A 26968-nucleotide genomic window follows, 5' to 3' on the forward strand; every position below is an offset into this window, starting at 1 on the left:
GGCTTACGGTTTACTCCGCATATTGTAGGCCAAGACTGATGATCGATAGCACATCATTTATTCGTTCGTCATAGTAAATGTCGGGTAAATGCCGATAAGATGGTTAGATAGGAAAATAATCCGCAGGAACGACGTGATGGTTGCTACCTTTTTTATACGGTAACTGATACATTAATACTTTAAAACAGACGTAAGTTATTTTTGATGGCGCATCGATCGCGATACACACCTACGCGACGTCAGCTCTGACGCGCAATAGAGATTTATCACGCTGTGCCTGGTATAGTCTTTCTTATTGATACACATAAGAATAATAATACATAGCCCGTTGATGCTTGCCGATCTCAATTCTTCTCGACGACCATTTGCGCGATTGCTGCCAATTTTGGGAATGTTATTTCGTGTACATGGAGAAATCTAGAAGTTGAGAATGGGTCTCGGAAAAATCCCCAGACTAATAGATTCGTTAATCATTAAGCGACGATCGATTCATAGATAGACAGACTTTCTCTGTGCCGTTACTAGGCCATTCCTCGATGTATTATTTGATAAATTAATAATAGCTATATCCCTTTCTCGTCTTTTTATACTCCGGCTGCAATCCCTCGGCTGATAGTACCGCCTGCACTTTCAGCATTCGTGCTCTTATATGAATATTACTATTACTATTGAAGATATCTGTTTCACGAATCGACTAAAGAAACGAAAAATGAGCTTTTAAGTAATTAAGTGCTACATATAGCTAGAAATCGCGCAAATAGAATATCAAAGGAGCTTCAGAGCCTTGTAATCGATTCTCTCCCTTTCTTTCCCTCGAATCGATTATCCGGTAGAATTCGAATATTTTCGGACGAGTTTCTTCGATTGACTCGGGTAATACCATTTTCTGCATCGCGACGGCACTGTTTTCAATGAAAACACCATTGACGACTTCATTCTACACGATAGTTATGGCGAAGAGGATAAACATCGCATTACCATGCTATCTCTCACTGTTACTGCTATTTTCAGACTACACATACGCACACGTGGTGCATTCTGATGGGCTACTGTCCCGACGAAAAACATTGATCGTTTCCCCTTTATTGATATGCTCGCACTTTAAATGTCGTGGTCTAATAAAAAAAGAAATCTATATCAGTTTAACACGTTCTCACGATTTCTCGCGAGAGCGTATGTATAAAATAAAAATCTTTTTTCCATGACCAAAATATCAAATTAAGCCTGTTTTACGTAATTACGCAAAAAATGGTCCATAGGGTGAGTTTTCCAAATAATCCGTAGTAGCGAACGTGTTAACAATAATATCGAGTGTAATAAGAACGAGAATAGTTTTAGGACGAAACCGATATGAAATGGCATTCACTATTTCTTTTTTTTTTTGGAAATGTCTTAATTGTTTCAGATCCCTCAGATCATGAAAGTATTGTTTCGTATTATTCATTTGCTCACAGTATAATTTCGTGTTTAAGGATGCATCAAGCGGAACACGTCAAATCCATCCCATGGGTTTCGAGGCCGCATGATGGGCAGGCTCACTTTTAATAATTCTGTCGGCCTTTTAATAATCCCGTCGTACACTCAATTTCAATCTCCTGCTTTGTGCGTGGTCTCGCGGAGGAGAGTGGGAATTGCGAGATGTAATTTGCGAGGAGGATCCCCTCGGGGTGTTATCGAGCGAGTGCGCCTTTATGCGACTCGTCGAGTGTGCGTCGATCTCGAAAGCCGGCAATTAGTGCATTCCTGTAATTAAATTCATGATGATCCATGCGCTGCTTACGCATCAGCTTGAAGAGAAAGGATTCACTTAATTGACTGCGAATGAGACGGCGCCGTGGCCTGCGAATTAATTGACGCGTGTATTGCACGGGGATGCGGGCTACAGCCGCCTCTAATGATAAATGAACGATAAATTAACATCTTGCCGAAGTGCGCGAGAGAGCTTGACCGCAATAAAAGCGCTTGATAACGGTTTTATGTCGCGCGTGTGAGCGACTGAACGTTATCAGATCGATACATAATTGTCTCTTGGGTGAACAATGGAGGACGAAGGTACGCCTTTAAGCGCGTAGTAACGCGGAAATTCAAACGAAAGTCGAGGCAATGAGCGGCCGAGCGACGCATACCGCGGTTATTCGTGCCGGTTATGAGATATTAAATACGTGTACACACACACACACACACATATGACATACATATACGAAATACTAAAGCTAAATGTAGACGCGATTTGTCACAAGCGAAAGCTCAACGAGTTTATCTGGATGTTATCGAGATCAAGGTCCCATTAGTTGGTCCGGACGTGCTAAAACATCGAGGTCTCATTAATCAGAGCACACTCGGATGAAACGATATCGCGCGCAAGAAAGCTATAGAGCGACTTTTCTTAATTAATGCGAGCTCGACGGCGACGGCTACAACGGTAGCCTTTAAAAAGGATCGCGAGCGACTCACGTTTATTTGTAAGTTATATATCCGGGCTTTTCCGCCCGTAAAGCCGCGCGCACGGTCTTCGATTTATTACGGTCAAGATGCCTGAAAACACATTCGCAGCCGTCTGCTCGGGTTACTTTCAGTAATCATGTTTTACGGCTGTGCGATGAACAGGCGTAACATCCTCGCCGCCTTCGGGGAAATACCTGGCAGCAGCCTGGTGAGATTAGATTTGGCACGCCGGAAGAAGCAACCGTCGCTGCTAATTGGACTACCGGCCCGGAAAAAGTAACTAATTAATTTTTCTTGGAAAACTGCTCAGCTTGAGCTTGTTTCCGTTGAACGTTTCACTCGCTTCTCGCGGTTCCTCGTAGTCATGACGTGTCACTTACTAATTCGCACAGGAAGCTCTGATGAAACGTGAAAGCACATGCGACTCGCCTCTTTCGCCTTGCGAATCATTTCGAATGCATGCACTTGTCTCCGACAGTTTTCACATGAAAAAAGGTGAATTTAATTAAAGGCATTTACAGCCCGTCATGCTGTTGCAGCGATAATCCCGCTTCGTAATGAAGACATTATATCGCGTGTCCGTCCAGCAGCAACGCGGCCATCCGCCTTGCTATCAGTAATTACGTTAATTAATTAAGCGAGAGAAACGAGAGACAAGCGGATTAATGAATTAATAACAGAAAGATTAGTAAACCATGTCGTTGTCACGAGAAGAGAGATAATGATGGGGATTTCGTTCGCGAGGCCGGGCCATTAATTGGAAACGTTTTCGTTGTTCTGATACTCGTCCCAAGTGACGTCGCGTGTTTTTAATATCGCGAAACGCATCTTGGGCGTCTCGCCACATGGTTAGTGGTTTATTGAGCATAAAATGTCACAGTCGTAGTCGCTTAATGCGACCTTTCCGAGAACACTTAGCGCACGATCGATATATTATTAGATTAATGTCGCATAATCATGAAACGAATTGAAGCGGAAGTCCCACTTCGGCCACTTGCGATATTTAATAGAATTATTGTCGGCATGCGCGGGATAAAGTATCGTCGATATGACTTCGTTAATGCCGTGATTTTTGCGGCCCGTTCTCGCGATTTTCTTCTCGAAGCTTGAAAAATCGGGATATTGACGGACAATTGTAAGATGGGAAACTAAGATTGGCGGGTTGTTTACCCGCGGAAGAAGACTCCGATGTCACTCGTAATTGAATGACTCAACCGCGTTCGCGTCGACGCGAACGCATCTTGATACTTTTGCTCATTCCGCCCTATTTCTGATTTTTACAACCTGCTTTATTGCGTCGGATACCGGGGCAAAGCCGTTCGCGTTATTATTATCGTCGGGGATTACAATATCCAGAAACATGTTCACCGTTCACAATATTTCTCTTATTTTTGTGCTGGATCCTTGGTGGCGTCGGCGGCCGTAAAGTCGACTCATTTTATTTATTTCTTTAACTTAGGTTGAATTTAAAAACTCTGTTTAAATATGTATTGTAGAGTAGAATTATTAGAGTAAAATTTCAACTTATGTTTAAACTACTGTTAAAAACTCGATCCTTAGTCGTTTCTATTTCCATTTAGACGTTTATTATTTCCATAATTACCAACAAATAGGTGCAATCAGATGGCAAATTTATTTACGGGAAAGAAAACATCTCTTTGCCATAGTGCGCAATACAAGTATCTTAAAATAATTTTTACAATAATTAAAAATTATTACAGAAATTATTTGATTTTGTAGAAATTATTATTTGTGCGTGATTATATTTTTGACTGATGTACAACAGATTGTATGGCAGAGTTTATTATGTATGAATGTCCGGAAGTGCGTTCTTCTCGGCGAAACTTCTCACGAGTATTGTCACCACAATACTGCCGATCGCGAATTGCCAAATTCCGAGCTGCGTTTCAGATGTTTACGATTCACTTTACTACCCCCGCGTGTGTATACCGGGCGATACCTAAATCTCGGCTCTTCGCTTACGCTCACGGTTCGTGAAATCCGGCGGATTCGGGTGGGTCGCGGAGGCAGATGTTTTCTGAAAGCATTTGTCGGCATGCAGCCTCGGCGCCGCTGCGTTGACTGAAACAGACTTCTCCGACTTGGACCGCTTAGTTTTGCCGCGTGTACTCGAGCGTGCGGCCGCGGAATCGAAGAGGGAACGCTGAGTCGGCCGAAATTAGATCACCTCGCGAGATCTGCTGGAATTCGTTCGACGTCCCCGAAAAGCGCTCGGCTGGAACCAGTCGATTTTTCGCGTTACTACAAAAATCATGAGCGATCTTAGTCGATTCGATCATCCCACTGAAAGTGAATTCGAAAGGTGGAATAATCAAGAGCATCAAAAGTCACCTCGTGAGATTAACTGAGTGCAGCATAACTGACAAGTTCGCGAAAAGAGACCTTCGTCGAATCTGATTGAGGACGCGAACGCTTTAATCGTGTTTGACCCGGGATATTTTTACAATCTCGACAATTGCAAAATAGTATCGTGAAGGCGCCCTCGTATCGATCCCTCGGGCGAAAGCTTGAACTACGACGCAGTTATGAAAATCTCCCTCGCGAGGGAAATCTGCCTGAACTCGACCCGAATTGAAATCGGGGGATCTCCTAAGCGCGGAAAGCCCTCCTAACGTTACTTTGATGAACGTTATCATCGCTATTCTAAATCGATGAAATCGCGCGAATGGCGAATCCATGCGGGATGGCGACGGTGAGGATGACTACGTGGAATTCGCTGGGATTCGTTCGACCGTCCCTGAAGGCTACTCAAGTGGAATCAGCCAACAGTCGAGATTTCGCTTAACGCTGCGATCGCAAATATCAGCGTCAGTGAGCTTTCGCCGGGTGCTTTCTCCGCGATATATGGAGGAACTCGCACTTCGGGGGATTTCTCGGGATTATATCGAACTGCTTCTTCGACCGGAATGAACAAACAGATCGGGAGATCGAACGCTATTCGACCCTGATTCCTCGACCGTATTAATTTCATTGATTTTGGCTGGATAATAATAATAATAATCGATTTCTATCCACGGGATAAAAATCTCTCGGTTGTGCCGGTGAAATCTTGCGGCATGACGTTCTGGTATCTTTATTGAGGATTTATTTCGGGAGTGAAACGTGTACGGGCTGAAGGAACTAAGGACAACTCGTAAAGACTGTGATGTTTGGCATTATAAGGTTTATGACGAAGTCAACTGGCTGCTAAATTTCCGCGGAACAAACGAGTTCCTGGTCGACAGCTCTTTGAAACGCACGACCACGATTCTAGCGCCTTTACGGCTCTCGAGGGCTCCGATTAAAGACCACTCGATCCAGTGATGAAATCTTTTGTGCTGAACGAAAAATCAAGGCAGCTCACGGTCTTTGACGCATCGATCGAATTTCCGACAAGGGCGACATAAAATCATACGACTCTTCCTTTGTCTTCGTGTACATCGCAAAAGCTCTTGGACAGCCTTCAGCGAGGAAAAGCTTTCTGTTGAAGACGACCGATCGCTGTTGTTCAGAAAACACGTCTTACCTGCGTCGCGTATGAAGTACTCAAGTTTTCGTAAAGAGATACGAATGTCATTACACACCTGCGATTTTCCGAAACTCTTCGTCTTTGACGTATTGAGCTTGAAGACGAGAATGATGGAATTCTCATGAACGCAGACTGGAAATAAACGACCGTTATTTCAAAAAGGAGCAAATAGTGGATCGGCGAGTGTGTGTGGACTATCCTGCGTATTTTCCCTTCCAAGATATAAGCCAGACGTGAACAGTCTGTCGAGGATCTGTCCCGTCGACCCATCGTGCAATGTTTGCTGCTTGCTGGCAGTGACTTTCAACCTTGCATTCTCACAAATTCGAAGGATTCTCGCGGCCTGCGACCTGGTTCCTAACATGTGTTTTGTTTCCGTGATCTACGTATCGCGGAGAGACGTGTAGAATTAGTCCATGGCACCGACGTGAGCGGAATCTAGAAAAACGGGATAGAAAAACAGGTGGTTCTCGCGACGTTGTTTGTTCCTTCCGCGCGAATGCTAAAAGCACCCGAATATATCGTCAGTGGTAGCGTCCGAGCGAGGTTTCGTCACGGTTGAGAATGACACTGGAATTTCTCGTGAGAGTATCGGGAACAATGATGCGTTCGTATTTTATGAAGGGAAAGAAGCAGAAGTTCGGCTCGACCCTGTCGACGGTAATCGATGTTTGTATTGCTGATTACAGTACTACTTTTAATGATAAAATAAGTGAATGGCATACAGAATTGCCTCCAATGCGATTTTATCCTACGTAGCTATAAATATAATTTTATTATCAGCACCGATGCATGACTGGCAAGACGTATCGCGTTACACGAATCTCGTTTTATTAATTTTCTCAGCTCGCCCAACCCCGCCAAAATTAGACGTCGTCAAAGTAATTACTTGCAGCGTTAGTACAACCTCGCGGCTTACGATTATCGACCGTCGCGGTTAAAGTATCGTAACAATCATGTAATTATTGATGATACGTAATACTTACGCGGCTCGTCAAATTGGTCGTTACGACGTGTAACTGAATTCCCTTCGCATCTCGCGGTTCCTTCATCAATTCGCGCTGCTTATTCGTGTTATTAGCGTTATGATTATGTCATTATAACGCGAGCGTGCTCGTTCAATTTGCAGCGGAATAGCGCGTACACATTCCGCGCGCGGTATCGATCGCAATATTATGTGGCCCATGGTGTGAATCCGGAGGGTGGCCGCTTTCAGGCTGACCTATTGTGCACGGCGAGGTCATGTACGCACTAGAACGTACCTCGAACTCGAGAGCTTTCTGCCCGTTAAAACGGATTATGAACGAACGCACTCTACATTGACGCGACCTCATTCTCAGGTGACATTTAGGGACGCGTGTCGGTCGGGGAGGATTGGGGCATTGATAAAGCTCGCAAGGGACCCTGTCGAACGCGCTCGCGATGGATCAATCGTTTAATTGGGAGACAGCTCGGGATATAAACGTGATTCAGTTCAGTTTCAGATGAATCACGAAGAAAGATCAGAGTCAGTTCGGGCGAAAGGCCGAGTTTAAAATTAGGTCCGTACAATCGTGGATTTATTTCCGGCGCTCGAGAGATCGATTTGAAATGTAGCGCTTGCATTTCCAATTTTACCGCCACCCGCCAAATTTACCACTTATATCCCGTGAGGTACAGCCGCGCGAGCGAGCGAGATCGTTCTAGTTTATATGACGCCAGGAGTATCCGCGAGCTTTCCGCTATTCAACTCGCCGCTTTAAAAGCTCTCTTATCATTGCAGAAGAGAAGCGCCGCGGATACACACATATATATTTCACTTGCATACATCGAGTAGATATTTACACAGGTAACAGCTTCGTGAATCTGCAAATATGAAGTCCGGGAGAGTCACAATTTATCGAAAAGATCGCGTAGCCGTGAATCGCCAGTAGTATCATAAGCTATGTTGCGACGAAGAGTTCACATATTTTATCATCGCACGTTTCGGCGATCGTGCCGATACGACGTAATTTTGGAGATTTGAGTTGAGTTCCACATCAAGTGCGTGTGTGTGTGTATGTTTTTCGTAAAAATCCTTTCTATGAAATGGAATAGATAGATTGATAAGATTCCGAAGCTGCAGCTGTGCAATTCTGCGCCGCGCGTTGCCCTCGTAATATTTTTCGCGGGGCTTACCTCCACGCTATTTTCTACGGTTCGTTGAACGCTGATGGATAATGATTGCGCATATAACGCGGTAACTATTCAATAATTCCGGGTCGCGGCGCGTGGTAATTGCCTCCCCGCTCAGCCTACCAAGTAACATTAACCTCTGCAACCCCTTTGCTTGCTCGATCAATTCGTCTCGGTTAAACAGGTGGAGCGCCTTAGATCGATAAGGAACTCCCTGCTGCTAAATATGTCTACACGAGTGATGCTCTGCTTTTACATCATCGAGTTGTAATTCTCGCTTCAGAAATGATCCAGAAAATCTTTTCCCATCTTTTGATTTATTAATTTATTCTAATACACTGGAGTGACAGTTGTGCAAATTGTGAGGGAAGAGGAAGGTGAAGATAATATAACTGTAAACATTTCGGGGCTTTTCGAGGGAAAAGTGACGCGACGTCGTTCGTACAATGCATTCATTAATCTCAATAATGTCGTCGATTGAATCATACTTCTTTTTCCCCTCTTCTCACGAGAGCTACTTCCTTGGGCGTGTCCAAAATGTATTCTTCCCCGTCGGGAATTTCCCGTGATTCACAAAGGACGCGCACTATCCTCGTTTACGAAAACTTTGGATCATTGGAACGAGGTCTCCGATGTCGTCCTCGATCCCTTCTCACCTGGCGACATATCCATGAATAAAACATGATCCGCCTGAATTTGCATTTTCTCGGCTGTCTCCGACGAGCGAGCAGCCGGCGAGTTTCTGCCTCGCCTCCTCTGACCCGTTCAACTACACTCTTTCCACCAGATGGGAGCTGATAATAAAAAATCAATAAAGAAGCTAAGGAAGAGAAACTCGGCTTGCCTTGATTCCCTTATCAAACACGTCGTCAAGCATGGCGCCATACCTGTTATACAAACGTTCGAACGGAAACAAGTACAATCATCACCTTAAATTTTGTCCGCTAAAAAATTAATAATTAAATGTTCATTAACGGAATCTCACAGTTCGAAATATTTAGGGAAATGTCAAACGTTGAGAAAGAAATTGAACGATACATAGATTTTTTTAATAGGTAAAAATTTCAGAAAAATCGGAAAATTCAGGGCAGAACAATAACGTTTCGAAGACAGTGGAAATTCATTTTGCGCGAATATAAAGGAGCGTCATTATCCCAACATGAAGCATCAATATAACGCGAATATAAAACCGCACAACAACGTCGTTCGCGAGCGCTTCTGGCGCCACGTCTCATGTTCTATTTTGTTCCGTTAAGCAGCGTCTCTTATCGGCGAGGGGTCGATAATAATAAATCGACAACACCGGGATGAAGAGAAAGGGGGAGCGAACGGTGCGACTTTTCCCAGACAAGATCGTCAGTTTGCGTTGCGAGCCTCTTCAGCTCGGTTTATCGCTATTGACTTCCCGCTCTTACTTCTCTCTGTCCTTTTCTCCTCTTGCTCCTCTTCTGCTACTGCCGTCAGGCTGATTCGCGAACAAGCGACTGATGACTTTCGCCGTGATAGGGCTTACTTTGCGGCCGACTCTTCCAGACCGAACGAAACATGCTGGCTAAGGGTGTGACGGTGTTACTCTGTAACCAACACGTTCTCGCACGTCGGGCAGCACCGAGCCAATCGAACGAACGCCTCCCTTCGTCGGGCCGCATTGCATCAGTGTTAAGCTAGCGCTCGGCCGGCACTCTTCCGGTTCTTCCCACGTCGCTGGAGCCGCTGTAAACAAACTGTAAACGTTTCCGTTTCGGAGCCACGAGTGCCGCGTTCGCGGAGGCGCAACCGCGATCGATAACTCGAAATATCACTCGCCTCGCTGGAGTGTCCCAGGCTGTCGACCTATCCCAGCCGAGAACGCGTGGGACCCGCGAGGGGCTCGCGCTCGAAACTTCCATCCAGTGATCGATAGAGCTGTTGCCGTTTACGGTGTTTACACTTGGCGGCGCGAACCCGACGGGTAACCATTCGTCGTGACCAGTTTCTCGCGTGGTTCCCGCCATTCAGTCATCGCCTTTTCGTCGGCAAACGCGCGCGCGCGCGTTTAGAACCTTGAATGCAGCTATTACGTTCGTTATTATGGCAGAGACGTCGAGTGCGACGCTCTGGAGGAATTGCGGCGGATTACAGCAGAGACTAAGCGCTTGAGTCGCCTCTCGAGCACGAGCAGGTGTTTAAACTCGTTCCCGAGTACTTGTCGATGTAATCCCTTGCGTGATTCGGGAACAGTGAATAGAGAGCGGGGAAAAGCGGACGACAGCAGTCCCCGGTGGTTGAGAATTCACCGGCGTGGAATTGAAGACGCGACGTTCCCGGGAACGCGGGGTATCATGTTGTGACTCGAGGGACACGCTTTCTCTCGTCGACTCTCGTGGATCAGTCGACGGTTTGACGAGACGGATGCGCAGGAAATTTCGCCACGCGAAGTGGAGCTTACGGAGATTCTGCCGGAGTTGTCGTCCCACCCTGTCATCGTCGGTTCGCATCTTCTTCTTCGCCTGATTGCTTGATTCCTGCGCGTCTTAAATGGCAGAGAGTCCAATAAGTAACTCGAAACGCTTCTGTGCTAGACAGGTCAGCAAATATTCCCGCCCACAGCCACTTCTGTTGTTATTCTCTCTCTCTTGCTGCGTAGGGGATGTAACCCCTTAGAAGTTTGAGCATGAAACCCGGCACTCCATGAGTGTTTATCACCACGATGTACTTTGGCGCGAACGACGTTAAGCGCGTCGCTGCATCGTAAGGGTGTTTTGACAATGTTTGCGAAACCGTGGCTCGTGACCGATGGAAAACTATTTTCTGTTTTTAGCCTCTCGAGTGCGACATGTACTTCACACGTGTAGGATATGTCCACCACGCGGATTGTGTTGAATTTATAGAGCGCGACTTCGCTGGGGGATTCCTCGTTCTACTTTCAAAATCCAATCGTAAAACAGATTTCTATTCCGTGTGACAGATTTTCGCATCCTTTCGGCTCCTCAGGGGGAGAAATGGTCGTCGAGAACCTCGCGACTCATAATTTCAATCTAATGTGTCGTAGGTACTGTCCCTCGGAGCAGACGTCCTCCCAGAGTACAAATTACAATCTCCCAGAATCCACAAGTGGACCATATTACACTACTCGCCGTTCAAGGCAGTCTGGGACTGGATTATATTGCTGCTTGTGATGTACACCGCCATATTCACACCGTATGTCGCCGCCTTCGTTCTGTCGGACCCGGATTACAATAGCAGGAAGAACAAGAAGTATAGTGACGACCCCATCGTCATCATAGACTTCATAGGTGAGTCACTGCCACTCTTACAAACTTACTAGCTACAAATACGACTGAAATGAAAAATAATAGTAACGCTTCAGACGTCGTTTAATTTTAATCGCGGCTCAGTTTGTCAGTCCTTTATCCCCGGAAAGGAAAACGGAGCATCGCGTGAGAAGCGCGATTGTTTAACGTTTTGATAAAAGCTCACACACGGAGCACTCGGTTTTAAATTTGATATCGACGCCTGAACACCGTCGTGTAACGTTTCATACGACATAGCTGACATGGATAATATATGTCACGATGGTCTGAAACAATAGAACGAATAAAGAGACAATAGCGCGAGAATAGAACGAATGAAGAAGAAATCGGAGAAATGTCCGTACACAGACAGGCCTAAGAGATACTATCTCCCTCCGTTATTCCGAAGGTCGGGCTGCAACTTCAGCGAAATTGCAGAAGACGCAATTGTATTGACTATCGTGGAAATGGATAAATTGCACAGAGATACGTACGCGCGGTACAATTTCTTGACGTGACGTGGAAATTCGAAACATACTGAGTTTTGAGGATCCAGAATCCGATACACGAGGTCCTTTCTTGTGTTTTTTAGTCGACGTCACCTTCATAATCGACATCATCATCAATTTTCGCACGACCTTCGTCAACAGCAACGATGAGGTAGTGTCCCATCCTGGAAAGATAGCCGTCCATTACCTGAAGGGTTGGTTCATAATCGACCTGGTGGCCGCCATACCCTTCGACCTTCTACTCGTCGGTTCGGACACTGACGAGGTAAGTTTCGTCGCACGCTTTGCATTCCCCTTTCTTCAAGGCTAGATTTAGCGTTCGCGAGAGTCACGTCTTACGTTAGTCCGCGTATCTAATCACTTGGGAGGAAAAAGAAATGCACACGAGTAGACTCCGGTTGACAGAAAAATTGTTATTATCTTACTTTTTCTAGTTTTCCTTATCTGTGTCGCGTGAATCTCGTACTCTCGTTTGATCAGTGACGACAAAATTTTGCGGCCAGCAAGAGGTGACTCCCGCGGACGCCGGATCGTCGAACGAATTTTCTAGAATGTCGGTGTTAGTTGGTAAATATGATTAGGATGACATGCCGAGCCCAAGTTACGTGCCCATAGATGTGACTTTACCGGACTGGTGCTTAGTTCGTTTCTCCCTATTTTCTCGACACTTCTCGGTGTTGAATGATTTCTTTTTCTTTGTCGAGATTTAGTCGAGTCGTCGTTTTCAATGTGCACACAATGTACGTACGGATGTGCGAGAGTCCCTGGTTCCAACGGGCGTCTCGCTATCCGGGACGATTTTACACTATGTTGAGCGTGTGCTACACGTATGTACGTCGTCGAGCCGCGATGTGAACCCGCGATCTATAGTTTTACACACGTAGGAGCGCGCGAACGACGGGGGTAATGCACGGTATTAGCTATACGAGCCGTGCACCTGAGCGACATTTAATGTCAATCTAGTATTGAGTGCTGTTGCGCGCAGTAAGACATGTGTGACTTGACACGAATGAACAATCCCTTTGTCTCTCAGACCGACTCGTACCTGTACGCACACGTATATGCATACACTCTTCATAAATATGTAAGTAAATATAGTCTGTCGCTGTGAAAATTTCTGCTCTGATTGTCAAAGTATTAGACTATTATCAGATCCTCGTCAAGATTCTCTTCTACTGTGTTTTTTTTTTTTTTCGTCGAGCTTTCGTCGTTCATTCGTTTCGTTAAATAATTCTTTTGGATTCTCTCTCTTTCTCTCTATCTCTCATGAGTTGATCTTGATTTGTTTCTCCCTCGGTCTGTGGAGCGATATGCCACAGAGTGTGACCGATGAAATAAGAGTATTTCTATAAGCTGACAGAGAGATCATTGTATGCGTTAAGGAAAACGTCGAACGTAAAATGACTCCGCTCTCTCTTGCGATTTACATTTGATTTGTCGCATTTCCCGAGAAAACAAAAATAAAAGAAGGTAGAAAAGACCGAGGTGTCATTTACGTTACCCGAGTAGTCGGTCCGCAATTAGCGAGGACATCCGTCTCGACAATCTATCCAAAGTGATGCGAGTCTGTTTAGCTTATGCTCTCGCGACATCGCTACCTCGTGCGAGAGAATGAAACGATAACAATCTGGAAAGTTAAGACTATAAAATTATCATCACGATGTATAAAAGAAACGAATTTTAACCTCAGTTTAACGTTTTCGTAGCTCGGCTTGGACAAGGACGAGGTTAGTTGACACATATACACACAAGAGATCCTCTCACTGACGTGTCTTTTTTTAACTATTAATTAAGTGCGGATTACAGTCTACTACACCGTTTTCACACCAAAACGATTAAACTCATCACCGCAATCACAAGTTTTTTTACTCTACTAACTTTCTTCTTTCTCTGTCTTTCTATTTCTCTAACTCTTTATTCTCTCTTTATCTCTCTGTCTCTCTTTTTTTCCCTCCCTATCTCTCTCTTTCTCTTTCTCTATCTCTTTGTCTCTCTCTTTTTTCTTTCATGTTCTTCAAACCGCTTAAATACACTTTACACATTGCGATTCTAAATACTCTCGCACAAATCTCTCTTGCAAGATGAACCATCCTCTCAGCGTTCGAAAAATCTCTCCACGTATCTCACCACACGTACAAGACACCTCACTCAATCACTGCAACCCCACGTGCCGAGAAAATTCGAATAAAGTTGACGGCAAACCTATCGAAGTAGATTCCTGGCTCTCGCGCGGTTATCAAAGTGGCGTGGTTATCATAGTTCGCGGCGAAGTCAAGTCGATTGTCGTCAACTTTATTCTCATCTGCGATATACTAAAATTATTAACGATCGATCGTAAAAGGATGTGCATGTTTCTTTGAATTTTACTTGTACGAAACTATCTAATGACTCGCTTTTAACCGGCCCGTTGATGCAAGATTTGGACTGCATAGAAGCATAAAGTTATACACATTTGAGAAACTATTTTCTGCGCCTTTTTTATACCTTTATGCCACCACGCGATTTTGCAAAGTCGATCTGCGTAAATCGCGTGCACGAGAGTGTAATATTCGTTCGAGCTCTCTTTTCTCTTTCTCTCTTTCTCTTTTTCTTTCTTTCTCTTTGGATCTGTGCTTTGCGGCTGACGATTGAGCGCACGACTGCGCTGGCGTAAATTCCCAAATTTTCATATTATATATCCGAATGAATGTCAATTTTTGTACTACAAATTCCTTAAGAAATTGCACTAATGTTTAGTTATACAGAGCGTGGAACTTAGGTATCTCGCATTGGCGCAGACGCGCTTTTATCGCCGCCGGCAATAAGAATGATCCGTAATTATAAAATGTCGCAAATTAACGTCGGGTTACCGCACGGCAGAAGCAATTTGCGCCACGAGCGCTGCCGCGATATCTGGTGAAGGTAATGCCACAGTTAGTTTCTAGTTAGATGACTTCCTCACACCAGATATCGAGCCTCGATTTTGCGCATTGTCTCTGCGATAATTTCAATTATTCTAGTCGGTACGAAGCGCACCGGCAAAACTCTGCGGCGAGGTACCTTTTATACATTTTGTCTTCGTTGTTTCTCCCTCTTGCATCCAGCTTCTCGAGACTCTTTTTCTTTTTTTTTCTGTCCTTCTCTCTAGCAAGTAAATCGATCCTGGGGTTGCTTTACCTGCTCGAGTCTCGCGCAACTCATCTTCTGTTTGGGGTTGCAGGATGAACATGCTTACTTACTATTTAGCTAAGAGTATTCTCCTACAAAACCACAGACAAGCACTCGAGTCCACACCGACAAACCACAACACATGCACTTACACTTCGAGTTATCATTAATCTTAACTATGACATGTGTGATAGTATTTTACTAAATTAATCGTCATTTCACGTCAGAGACCCCACGTTACATTCTCGATGAATTCTCAAAAACCGCGACAATCGAAAAAATCTTCGTCAAGCGATCTCATGAAATCACGAACCTACTTGGCATGGTCGAAAAAAATTCCACGGGTTATCGATCAACTACGCCTACACGTATATGCATACATACACGTACATGAGACAACAGGCGGACGTACTTATCGATATCACCGGGTAGCAACACTGTCAAAACACTTTGACTGATAGTATCTCGTCGCGATTTCGCCAACAACCCGCGGTACGCTTCAGCTAATTTCTCCTCTCGATTCTGTTCGAATACTATTTGGTCTGACAGTTTTTTTTATCGAGCTTCTTTTGTATCCTTTTCCATTACGCTTTTGTTGCAAGCTGTACAAAATCGCGACTGTGCGTTCTCGGTCGGAGAAAAAAATATTATTACATTCTCCAAGCGGCAAATCTGATATGCGCGTGTTCAATTGCGTGCTTAGGCAACATTTTTTTCTTCGATCGAAAGGGCAGGTGAATGATGCAAATATCGCGCTTTTTTCGTATCTCTCGCGAAAGAATTGTCAGTTACTCGTAAAGCGATCACCTACCATGTTATCACGCTTCAATTTAACAAAGTCGAAGACCTCTCCACGAGATCAACCGTTGCACTGACGAATTTTTAGAGTTGCGTGCAGTGAATCAACTTCTTCATACACTTGCTCCTTTGGTTGTTTTGTACCTAAGAATTTGTTGTACGTAAGCGAAAGGTGTATGTTTTTCTGTCGCTTGTGCGCTTCATCTCTTTTTCACAAGCGTGTAATGAGTTTTGCGTGTGTCCAACCGGGTCTCGATAAAGAGTGTACGTTCAAAAAGAAAGAAAAAAGGAAAAAGTTGTACGTTTATTGATCCAGAATATATCGAGAATTTCTCTTTGAAGTGTACGCGGAATGTATGACGGTGATTCGAACAACGATTGGATCGTTCTCGATTGGAACACAATAGACTTTGCATGATAGCCGTTAAAATATCGAGCTCGACCTCTTTCAGTTTGAAAGCGTTCGATCGATGTGAATTTATGTACCTGTTACTGTTCGAATGTTGAAGATTGTCTTTTTATTTATCTTTCTTTTTTTTTCTTTTTCTTCGGACGGAGAGCATCCTGATTTTTTTGACAGGTAAGAACGAACGGGAAGCATGCGTACCTCCGTTACACACGGGACTCCGTTTCTTTTCGACGTTGATCGCATTGATTGATTTCCACGTGTTGCTTCCTTTTTTTTTCTTTATTTTGGTGACTGCTTGCAAACCGACGCGCCATTATTGCTGCCGTATTATACTTTCCACTTCGGAATTGGATGCATCAAATGTCCGCGATTTGATGTATCCCGAATGCCGATGCATTTCCGCGTATCTCTCTCTTTCTCTTTCTTTCTCTCTCTCTTTCTTTCTTTCTCTCTCTCTCTCTCTCTATTTGCCGATGAACTGTACAAATCTAGAAACAAGGACGCGAGCTCGAATCGATATTAAGTCGAGTTCACTGTCGCCCTCTTCGCAACAAGGATGCGCCGAAGTCGTCACTGCGTTCTGCCCTCCTCGACGCAGCATCCCTCTTTCAAGGCGCACGCAAACGCGAATTAATCCTCACTCTTGACTGCGGGTCGTCTCCCGTCACCCCGAATATAGGTCTGCTTCCAAATTGGCGACGAGAAACGGCACGCCGCGACGAAGATATGACGGCGGCTTCAACTTTGATATTTGGGACTCAACGAAATGTCACGCCGCCGCATCGCACGTAATCGTGATATATTCCGGGGCCGACGTACGATTGACGTGCAGCCGGAGTGACGACTTCCGGCGTGAATGACACTTCCAACATGGAAATGGCCTTAACACGATGTTTGATCAGGCACTTTGATAAACGTCGTTGGTCGCACGGGTGTGACGAGCCTTCGTCATATGTTTCATGCTGATAAAAAATAAAGGCTCGCTCGAAGAAGTGGACGATTTCACACACCCTATATTAAAAACCACGTGATAAATTTTGATATATAAATGGATAAATAAATAATTTTTGTAAATATAGATAAATAATTTTTTATAAAAATAAAATGAAACGCGTCTCGCGCGCGCGATATCCGAAAATGAAGATCGAGCCTCTGTAGATTCGAAGAAGACAAATCTAGCACGCGTCTTCGATGCTATTGGTAATGGTTCGCGAACAACACGTTAGCTTCATGTTTGGTGTGTTACACGAGTTATTCGTCGCTCGAACACATTTCCTGCTGCAAAAGGCACGTTTCATCTTTGCACGAGCAATTTGAACGGAGCGGATTCTGCGTTGTTTGTACTTCGCTAACGACGTAAAGACGTCGTTAGGTGAGGCCAATTTCTGTGTAACGAAAGTGGAGACCGAAAGAAAGTCGCGGAGAAAACGCGTCGCGGGCTCGCAAAGAGACTTGGGAAATAGCAAAAATGACAAATTACTTTCAGACGACAACTCTGATCGGACTTTTGAAGACGGCCCGTCTGCTACGCCTCGTCAGGGTGGCCAGGAAGATAGACAGATACAGCGAGTATGGCGCCGCGGTTTTGTTACTGTTAATGGCCACCTTCGCCCTTATTGCTCATTGGATGGCTTGTATATGGTAAGTGATCGGGTTCCCACAGAACTCACTTTTCTCTAGTCATTTTCAACTCATTTGTCATTGGGACGCGACTACACATCTGTCATTAATACCTTCCTTCAGCTACAGCTCCTCTGATGAACTCGTAGTTGATCTTTCTTCTTTTTGCGAAAATCTTATGGAAGATCGGCTTCCATCACCATTTATTCGTTCGTTAAGGAATCTGTAGCTCGGAGGGAATACTACATCCCCGTCCCGTAATTCTCAAGGTAATCTCGTAAATGCAATGCATCACCTCGAATTTCAAGGTACGCCATAGGAAACGCTGAGAGACCGACCCTAAAGAGCAAGGTTGGTTGGCTGGACATTCTGGCCAACGACACGCATCAGTTTTACTTTCACAATAACACCGGTGGGCCGAGCATAAAAGTAAGCCATCTGCGCGAGCTTCACTCGAGTACGCTCTATTTGAGATCGCACATTAGCGACACGCGTACGACCTTCCATTCCTTCCGTAACGGTGTAACTTTTCCAGAGCCGCTACATCACAGCTCTTTATTTCACCTTCAGCAGTCTGACGTCCGTGGGCTTCGGGAACGTGGCGCCCAATACCGACGCCGAGAAGATTTTCACAATAATCGTCATGTTGATCGGATGTGAGTGACGTCGACGAATCGTATCGTAGTGACGTAGATATTAATGGACGTCGATATTAAAACATTCTTTTATTAGAATTTAGAAAATACTAGAACATTTAGAATTCTGAATTTTTATTACAGTTAGAATTCTCATTAGAAATAAGAATTATCAAAGATATAGATCGAGATACGAGGCAAAACAATTAATCAGTAATCAGTGAAAGTTTTATCGCTGTTTAAAACCTTTTCAATCTTCCGGTATGTTTTAATAATCTCGACTGGTGGCTCGAAAATAATTTGCTGGGGCCGCCAAGTGATATCTTAATCCGTCATCGGATTGTGAATGCACGGTTCACTTCACGACCACGATGATTTCAGCTCTAATGTATGCCAGCATCTTCGGTAACGTCTCGGCGATCATCCAGAGACTGTACAGCGGCACAGCCCGGTATCACACGCAGATGCTCAGGGTTAGGGAGTTCATAAGGTTCCATCAGATACCGAACCCGCTCCGCCAGCGACTGGAGGAGTATTTTCAACACGCGTGGACGTATACGAACGGAATCGACATGAATAGTGTTCTCAAAGGGTTCCCTGAGTGCCTTCAGGCCGACATCTGTCTTCATCTCAATAGGAATCTTTTAAGCAATTGCAGAGCCTTTGAGGGGGCTAGTCCAGGCTGTTTAAGGTAATCATTGTGTCCAGTCATCCCCGTAAAATTGACGTCGACGAGAAACGACGGATTGATCGAACGATCAGGCGAAAACGAAAAATCTCCTTTTCTTTTTGCGAAACAGGGCATTATCCTTAAAGTTTAAGACGACGCACGCGCCACCGGGTGATACTTTAGTCCATCGCGGGGACGTGCTGACCTGCCTGTATTTTATATCCCGCGGGAGCATCGAGATCCTGAAGGACGACATTGTGATGGCCATTCTGGGCAAAGACGACATATTCGGCGAGAATCCGTGCATTCATTCGACAGTCGGAAAATCGTCCTGTAACGTGCGCGCGCTGACTTACTGCGATCTCCACAAAATCCACAGAGACGACCTGCTCGACGTTTTGGCACTTTATCCTGAATTCTACAGCCACTTCAGCCAGAATCTCGAGATCACCTTCAACATGCGAGACGTAAGCTTTCCACCCTCGTTTACTCTCGCGCGGAAATTTCTCAATCTGATGATTTATTTATTTAATCAAATACACAAGTAAACGTCCTTTGGTTTACAAATAATAAAAATAAAAGAAATTAAGCAGAAATAGAAGAAAGATAAAGCAGAAAAAGGGAATAAAAAATGATAATAAAAAATATTGCTATAAACGAGAAAGAAAAAAGTATGTTGCCATGATAAAAAATGTTGCATTCCGCTATCTCGCTTTGTATCAGGAGGAGCAGGCTGGTGTCGATCCAACGTCAGCAAGGTTTCCTGTCAGCACTCCGACGGACGTCGAAATCGAGGCGAGGAGGTACGCTTTCCGTCCACCAAGATACCGTCGAGGACTCAGTGGTCCTGGCACAAGTCTTATTCCCACAGGTCAAGATTCCTTACAAGATGACCAAGACGATTAGTAAGATTATTTTCTTTATTTATCATATTTATCTTGTTTTATTATGTTTAATCTATTTTATCATTATATCTATCTACCTGCTATTTGATATAGGAAATCTCAATATAGGAAACCTGTTAAAAACATGAGCTATTTTCTATGAACTCTCTCAGCTTTATAGTTTCACTTTCGCTTGTTACAGTAATAAAGGCAGCGGCCATGGCATCTTAGAGTTCAGTACAGACAAAGCCGGCCAGGATGTGACGCCATTGAATTTGGATTTCGACGAACCTAAGCAGCGAAGCTCGACCTTGAACTCGATAACCGGTGAGTGACTGTTATATTTTGTCCGATTTCGTCGTATCGAGGAAACGACGTTTCTATATCTCTCGTGTTTGTTCCTAATCTTCTGTTTGAGGAATGTTGTTCTTTGCACGATAGATCTCCCTCCCCCATAAAATAGAGTATCTCCTTTTCGCAATATGATCGGTCAGATTTTCATCTCGGATGTTTTTTCGATCTGTCCGTCGTTAACTAATAGCAAGGCTCCCCTGTAAAGACTTGGAAAACATTTTCGCTCGCAACTGACGTGCCATATTTAGCGCTAAATGAGTCCGCTCTCGATTCTGAATTTTGCTTTTCTAACACAAGGATCACACATACTGAACGAATTATATGACCATGACGTTTAGCGCTAAATGCGCTAAGCGCTAATGACTTTTAGCGCTAGATGCGCGATACGAGGTCATAGATACATTAGAATATCGATATTATTTAAATACGCTCACCAACGACATCCAAAAGCGTTGTCATCCCTCTCTCGTAAGCTTTCTAAAACGTATTTTGCTTCCAGCTAGATGTAACTCTCTCTCATTACATTACCGATTATCTCGATCAATTTTTGTTTTTTATCAGTTATGCGACTCCCCCGTTCTCTCCTATCTCTAGCCTCCCTCTTCCCCCTAAGTTCTGCGTATCGCTTTTCGTTTGAGTCCCAAATTCGATAACACCTTGAAACCTGGTTGTTCAGGCATGCTAACCCATCTCAAGCGCAGTATACCGGATCTACGTCAGCACAAGATTCACCTGCAGCCGCTCACCAGCCACGATTATCTCGCCAAACAAAGTAAGTAGCCCCGGTATATATATATTAACTCGATCGAAAGGAAAGTAGATCAGCCCGATTGCACTTAAGTCCCGACCTGTGAAGATCCACTACAAGCTCGCCAAGAGAATCCGAAGAGCAAGAGAGAAAAAGAGAGATAGAAAGAAAGAGAAAGAGAGTATGACTGTCGATTCGCTTTGGGAAGATCCCCTTTGATCGCGGCGCACGACACGCCATAATAGAGATTCTATCATAGCACGATGTATATTGTTTGTATTGTGCGTGTGACAAGTAGTCTATCGTCTTATTTTTTTTTCTTATTTCACCCGTACGTGGTAATTCACTGGTGGCCAATACGTTTAACTTAGTGACCACGCCGCTGACGAAACCGGCGCGCCGGAGTTCCGCCGCTGGTGAGAGTTGCCTCAGTCAAAACGTGGTCCAACCCACTTCAACAACGTCAAGCCACTACACTACACCATCGCCCCCGCAGCATCCTCATTCCCATGGTAGGGGTCCATTGCCTTGATCACGGTAATTTACACGCGACCTAACGCACCATACGCACTCCGTACTCTCACTCACGTACGTCAGCCGTCCGTTTTAAAAGATAGAATTCCATCATCTCTCTTGTAATAAACTTCATCATATGCATCAATCGTATCCGTATAATAACATCAATCGCTGCTATATATGTCTCCCTGTTAGTCGTGAGGTGTGATGTATGCGCTTAGCCATCGAGTCTCTCTCAGTCAGGTCGAATTCCGAGTCAAGTCGCCAAGTGAACACGCTTTTGCGCTTCCAGGCGACTTTCAGAGCGGCCCGGGCCGGCCGGTGGAGGAGATCAACGCCAGGATCGATCAATTGTCGCGACAGGTGTCCTCGTTGGAACACTCGATGACCGGTGAGATCAGGTTGATCTTGAGTTTGCTTCAGCAGACGCTCAACTCGTCGAGGGAGAGCTCCAGCATCGAGATGATGCCCGGCACAGTGGCGGCCGGCACGAGACAGGCTAACGGTAGCAGGGCGCCGGCGTTGGTGCAGAGATCGGCGAGTGAGCCGCAACCTCCGACCGTGCCGGTGAGCAATGGAAACGGGAAGATCCAACCTAGCACGTCGCACGGCTTGTTCAGGTAAGAGCGTGGCGCGAGGTATCTCTCGCGCGCGTCAAGCTCCGCGTTGCCAATCTCTTAGTCACACCGATCGATTCTTGGTAGTCGAATCACGCTCCTCTTTTGTGCGTTGAAAGTCGATGTTTAGAGGTAGTTACCGTGCGACCGTGTCACCGGCACGCAAGCAAGTGGATGACGCGTTTCGGGATCAGTAGAGGGTTACTTACGACGTTCCAACGCATTATAGACTCCGAATAGAAAACTATCTCAGGAAGTAATCGATGTTTTTGTTCTTGGAAAGCCTTCTTTCGAAATCCCTGGATCAGTTGCATTTGATTTCGGCGTCTTTTATTTTGGAAAAGTTGGACAAGTTCCGAAGGTGACCACCATCATACTCTTTTTTGAAACCCCTTGCGAGCAGTGTCATGGGAAATTGAGTTGACGGCATATCGCGCGCGGATCCGCATCCGCAAAATTTCCTGATTCTCCTCGAATCACGCGAATGTGATTGCAGACTGCCACGGAAAATCCGCTCGACAATCGAATCGCGTGAACGATCGACGTCGGCAATTACGTCGAAAAGAGAAAAAAGCAAGAAAGAAAAACAAAAGGAAACGAAAAATGAGGACGTAGATTTCCTCCTAGAGGCGATACACCATTGCTGATACATCATGATTTTTAGAACCGTAGTGTTGTATTTTTGACACGTTCTTCTCTCGTAGGTATTGTCATCTCTAACGTCGCACGCTTCGAGAGCACATAGACCATCCAGTATTTAGAAATGCAAGCATCTCGTTGAAGTAAGACTGACTCTTACGTATTCTTTGTTCATAAGAAGCTCTTTAATAGTAGGCTCGACTTCTTCTAATTTGCACGTACTTATCTCTTTTTCTCTCTTACTCTCGTTCGAACTCGCTTACGTATACCTCTCCTCAGTATATACGCAAGCGATACATGCGCATCCGCTGCTCGACTAGTCTTCTCGTTTCCAAAACTGTCGAAGGAAACTACTACTTTTTCTCTAGCTGCGGCTTCAACAACGTCGATCCATCTTGACTTCAGCTTGACTGATTTCCCACATCTGCCGCGATGAGAAGTAGACGATTGAAGGTTCGAAGCCGATCGACGTTGACGAGGCCTACTCTTTTAGCTACGACATGAGTTGTCTCTCGCGCATACATACACCTGTTGTCGTTCGCGCACGTTCAAGTAGATGAATTCTTAATCATCGCGCATTGGCGGGATCGCCCTTCACTCAGCGTGATCCAGCGTGATCGGAAGCCGAAAGGAACGTACGGTCGGTCGGTCCGCACCGCGGTACCCGTGACACTGCTCGGGACCAACTTAGAGGATTAGAGGCCTGTCGAATCCCACTGTACATAACCACGTGCTTCAAGTATATATCTCGCAGCTATCTTTAGCGGTTTTCTCGAAAGGTCGTCCATCGCACGTCGATTCGCTGATACAAGCTCCGCTTCCCTCTGTAGTAGACCCCCCACGCGGGAACCGACCTCCACGACGTCAGGAACGTCCCGGTTGACCGTGACATCGGACACGTCCGCGTTAGCGACGGCGTTGCAGACGGCGTTGAACGGCAGAACCGGACCCACGAGGTCGCAGAGCCAGCCCGTCGATCTGGCGGTACCGACCAGCACGCAGCCTCACCAAGCTCACGCTTGGCACAGCCAGCCCGCCGCCTTCAGGAGGGGTGAATACAGGAGTGGGTAGGTAGTCCGATAGATGAGGAGAGTCGTGTGTGGCATTACTCCGGGAAATAAATACCTGGGACGAGATCAGTCCCAAATTGGATATCGCGAGATCCGCGTCGTACACAAAATTGGGACCACACCACTGCCGCATGTTGCAGTGGCGCATTTACGTTCGCCGCTGTCTCGAGCTCGCGACAATCACGATCGACTTTTCGAAATCTTCGATGCTTTTTCCCGGTGAAGAAAATGCGTCACTGCGCGCCGGCTGCTAAACGTGGACGACGATCTCTCTCTTCCTCTTCATCTCCGTCCACGTTTAGCGGCCACCCTCGACGCCGACATTTAGAGCGCCACTACTACGCGTTGATAAAGCGTCCCTTGCGACAGATACAGCTCGTTCAACAAGCGATCGGAGCCGGAGGGCGAGGATCCTTGGAGCTGCGTAGTTTCGGTCTCAACGGACCGTGCCGCTTCCCAACGTCCGCGCAGCGGTGACTCGCGTAAGGACTCCACGAACCATCGCGGCGGCAACGCCGAGTCCACGTCAGGCCAACAGGCCAGGACAGCAGAGGGTGGCAGGCAAGAAAGTGGCGGCGGGGGGCAACAGGCGAGCGGAGCTCGGCAGGAGTCTTCGAGACAAACCAGCGAGGACATGTCGTGGGAGTTCACGATAAACGAGGCACCGATTGCCAGGCTCGAGTCACTGGACGAGCTGGATCAAGATCACGGCAGTTAAGGGGAGGCGCGCGCGTCCTGTTTGTCAGTTAGGGGCTCGCAAGGCGCCACGGCGCCCGACATCGCCGTGAGAAGGGATGATCGGCTCGTCCCGACGAGGATGGTCGCTGAACGAAAGCGATCGATGCCTTTCGATCCCTTCGATCTTTAGGGGAGTCTCGTGACCGCGCTTTTTACGATCGAATCGTCGCGACGCTTGTCTCGAGGTCGAATCTCGGTCGTGCTGCGAGCGACGTGAGCGACGATGCGCCTGCAGGTCGACGCGCATCGTAGGGTGTACGTTGAAGGCAGCATGGAAGTCTGAGGGTAGGAATCCTCTCGCCAAGTAGCTCCCGCGACAATCTCTGTAGGAGAGAGCAACTTATTTACATAAGGAGAAAAGTGACGCGGTGAACTGAGGGAGTGTAAAAGTTCTCTGCACATCGAAGTAATTTTTTAAATTTTTTATTGGAATTATATAACATTTAAAGAGAGTGTAAAGAAATACTTTTAGAGTATATCGTCATTCCGGGAGTTGTAAGGGCTTTTCGCGCACTAGAGAAGTTTTGAAAAATTATATTATAATAAGATGTTAATATTAAGCGTTGCAAAAGATCTCGTGATAAATTAGCAGAATTTGAAGAAATTCGGCAGTTCTTGAGACACACGTGGAGTCAGGTACGACTTATATGCTTCCTTCAACCGTATACGCTCACGGGAGGTCGACGAGGCAATAAACACGTGGATCTCATTTTGTATTCGAGACAGAGACGGTCGTATGCTCGCCGCGTGTTCAACGCCAATAACAACGCCAGATAGCGGCGAGGGTACTGGCCAAAGTAAGCGTCATCTACGTAATGTAAGTGTACTTTTTTATTTGCAAAGTACGGCCGCCGTGTCTTGTTTTAACTCTGCTAAAATACGAATTAAGGCGATTCGTCGCGTTAAAGCTAAAGAGGACATCGCGCGAATCAGGCTCTTCGGACGTTCGGCCTCAAAGTTGACGGACGCAACGGTCGCGAAGAGCGCGGTTGCGCTCGTCCTCTCTTCGGGGTTCTCCCGACGATCGTCCGGACAATTCGACATTCGTTCCTTCAGGTCGATTTTTTACGCGTCGAAGAAAGGCAAACGAAAGAAGTATACAGTATCGCCAATTAGACGCCAATTATTTCACTCACAGGATCGCATGTAATTATTTATGTATATTTACACGTTGACACGTATGCGCTATCGTAAGAAACGTTTTAACTAAGTCGGGAAGAGGCGCATGAAAGTAAAACTGACACACGTCGCGCGATGGATTCGCGGGGATCATTTTGGCGGGAAGGAGATCGCGGAGAATCGAGGACAAAATCGCGAATAAAGATGACTTGCGCCTGACGCGCGAGATCGGATAGCTGCGAGAACAAATAAATGTTTAACCCGTTAGATTTTACATTACAAGTGTTCGTATGGCAAGTACGACAAACACGAAGAGTTCGCGACGTTCGAGGAGCACGTTGGAGGTGGAGTTCTCTGATTTATGGTACGTGTGTCTAGACAACAACAATCTTTGACTCGCATTACCGCCGCATTTTAGTGTGAGACATAACGAAAACGCGAAGCTTTAGGCTCGGCTCGTTCGCCACGGAGGGGTCTTTACCGGTCGGGAGTCGGTACTTCGCGAACGGCTTTCGTTTTCTAACGGGTTAACGAGACGGCTGAAAGCATTTTCTCCTTTTCATTCTTGCTTGTAGGCGACGTTAAAATGACGGTATTATGGTAAAAAACGGTGCTTGAAGACGAGTTTTCGCGCTGCCGGGACGGTATTAACACAGTAGAATTTAAGCTGGGACATCGGAAATGCACGAACAAACGATACTTTCCCAGTTCAGCCGCCGTACAAAGTAGTGATGTCCTTTATACAGACAAAACGCGACAGCGAGCGAGTACGTCGCGCGCAAGCGATATATATTAGATAATTATCGAGATTCTTATTATGATTGTTATTATGATTGTACAATTATTATTACTATTATTATATTATTATTATTATTTCGATCATCTCATTATCGCTACGATTGTTGTATAGCAACGGCAGGAGCGCAAGCGCGACGGGGAGAAGACGAACAAAATAACACCGACGCGTTATGATGCCTACACGATAATACATACTTCTACATATATATACATAAACAAAAAAGAAGAAAAAGCAACATTTGAATGTACGTGTATGTATATGTATATATATATATATATATATATATATATATATAT

At 45.5% G+C, this 26968-nt stretch overlaps 1 protein-coding gene across 17 annotated transcripts in view; it reads left to right on the forward strand.

Moving 5' to 3' along the window:
• The window catches only part of LOC116843873 (potassium voltage-gated channel subfamily H member 6), a 114797-nt gene extending 87835 nt beyond the window's left edge, over window positions 1–26962 (forward strand). For 8 of the 17 annotated variants that reach the window (XM_032814731.1, XM_032814741.1, XM_032814730.1 and 5 more), the window contains 15 exons: window positions 11160–11403; window positions 11993–12174; window positions 13616–13636; window positions 17750–17904; window positions 18192–18312; window positions 18419–18539; window positions 18900–19209; window positions 19319–19655; window positions 19912–20093; window positions 20275–20399; window positions 21103–21198; window positions 21546–21686; window positions 21983–22310; window positions 23777–24013; window positions 24371–26962. In XM_032814731.1, the coding sequence (XP_032670622.1) occupies window positions 11160–11403; window positions 11993–12174; window positions 13616–13636; window positions 17750–17904; window positions 18192–18312; window positions 18419–18539; window positions 18900–19209; window positions 19319–19655; window positions 19912–20093; window positions 20275–20399; window positions 21103–21198; window positions 21546–21686; window positions 21983–22310; window positions 23777–24013; window positions 24371–24734 (2964 nt within the window). In that variant the 3' untranslated portion in view covers window positions 24735–26962. The other 9 variants (XM_032814735.1, XM_032814732.1, XM_032814744.1 and 6 more) reach the window with 9 other exon arrangements.
• The last annotated feature ends 6 nt before the right edge of the window (window positions 26963–26968 follow it).

This window comes from Odontomachus brunneus, unplaced genomic scaffold (assembly GCF_010583005.1).
Source record: "Odontomachus brunneus isolate Ranch 3 - 2012 unplaced genomic scaffold, Obru_v1 Obru_scaffold_036, whole genome shotgun sequence".
In the NCBI taxonomy this organism is placed as follows: domain Eukaryota; kingdom Metazoa; phylum Arthropoda; class Insecta; order Hymenoptera; family Formicidae; genus Odontomachus; species Odontomachus brunneus.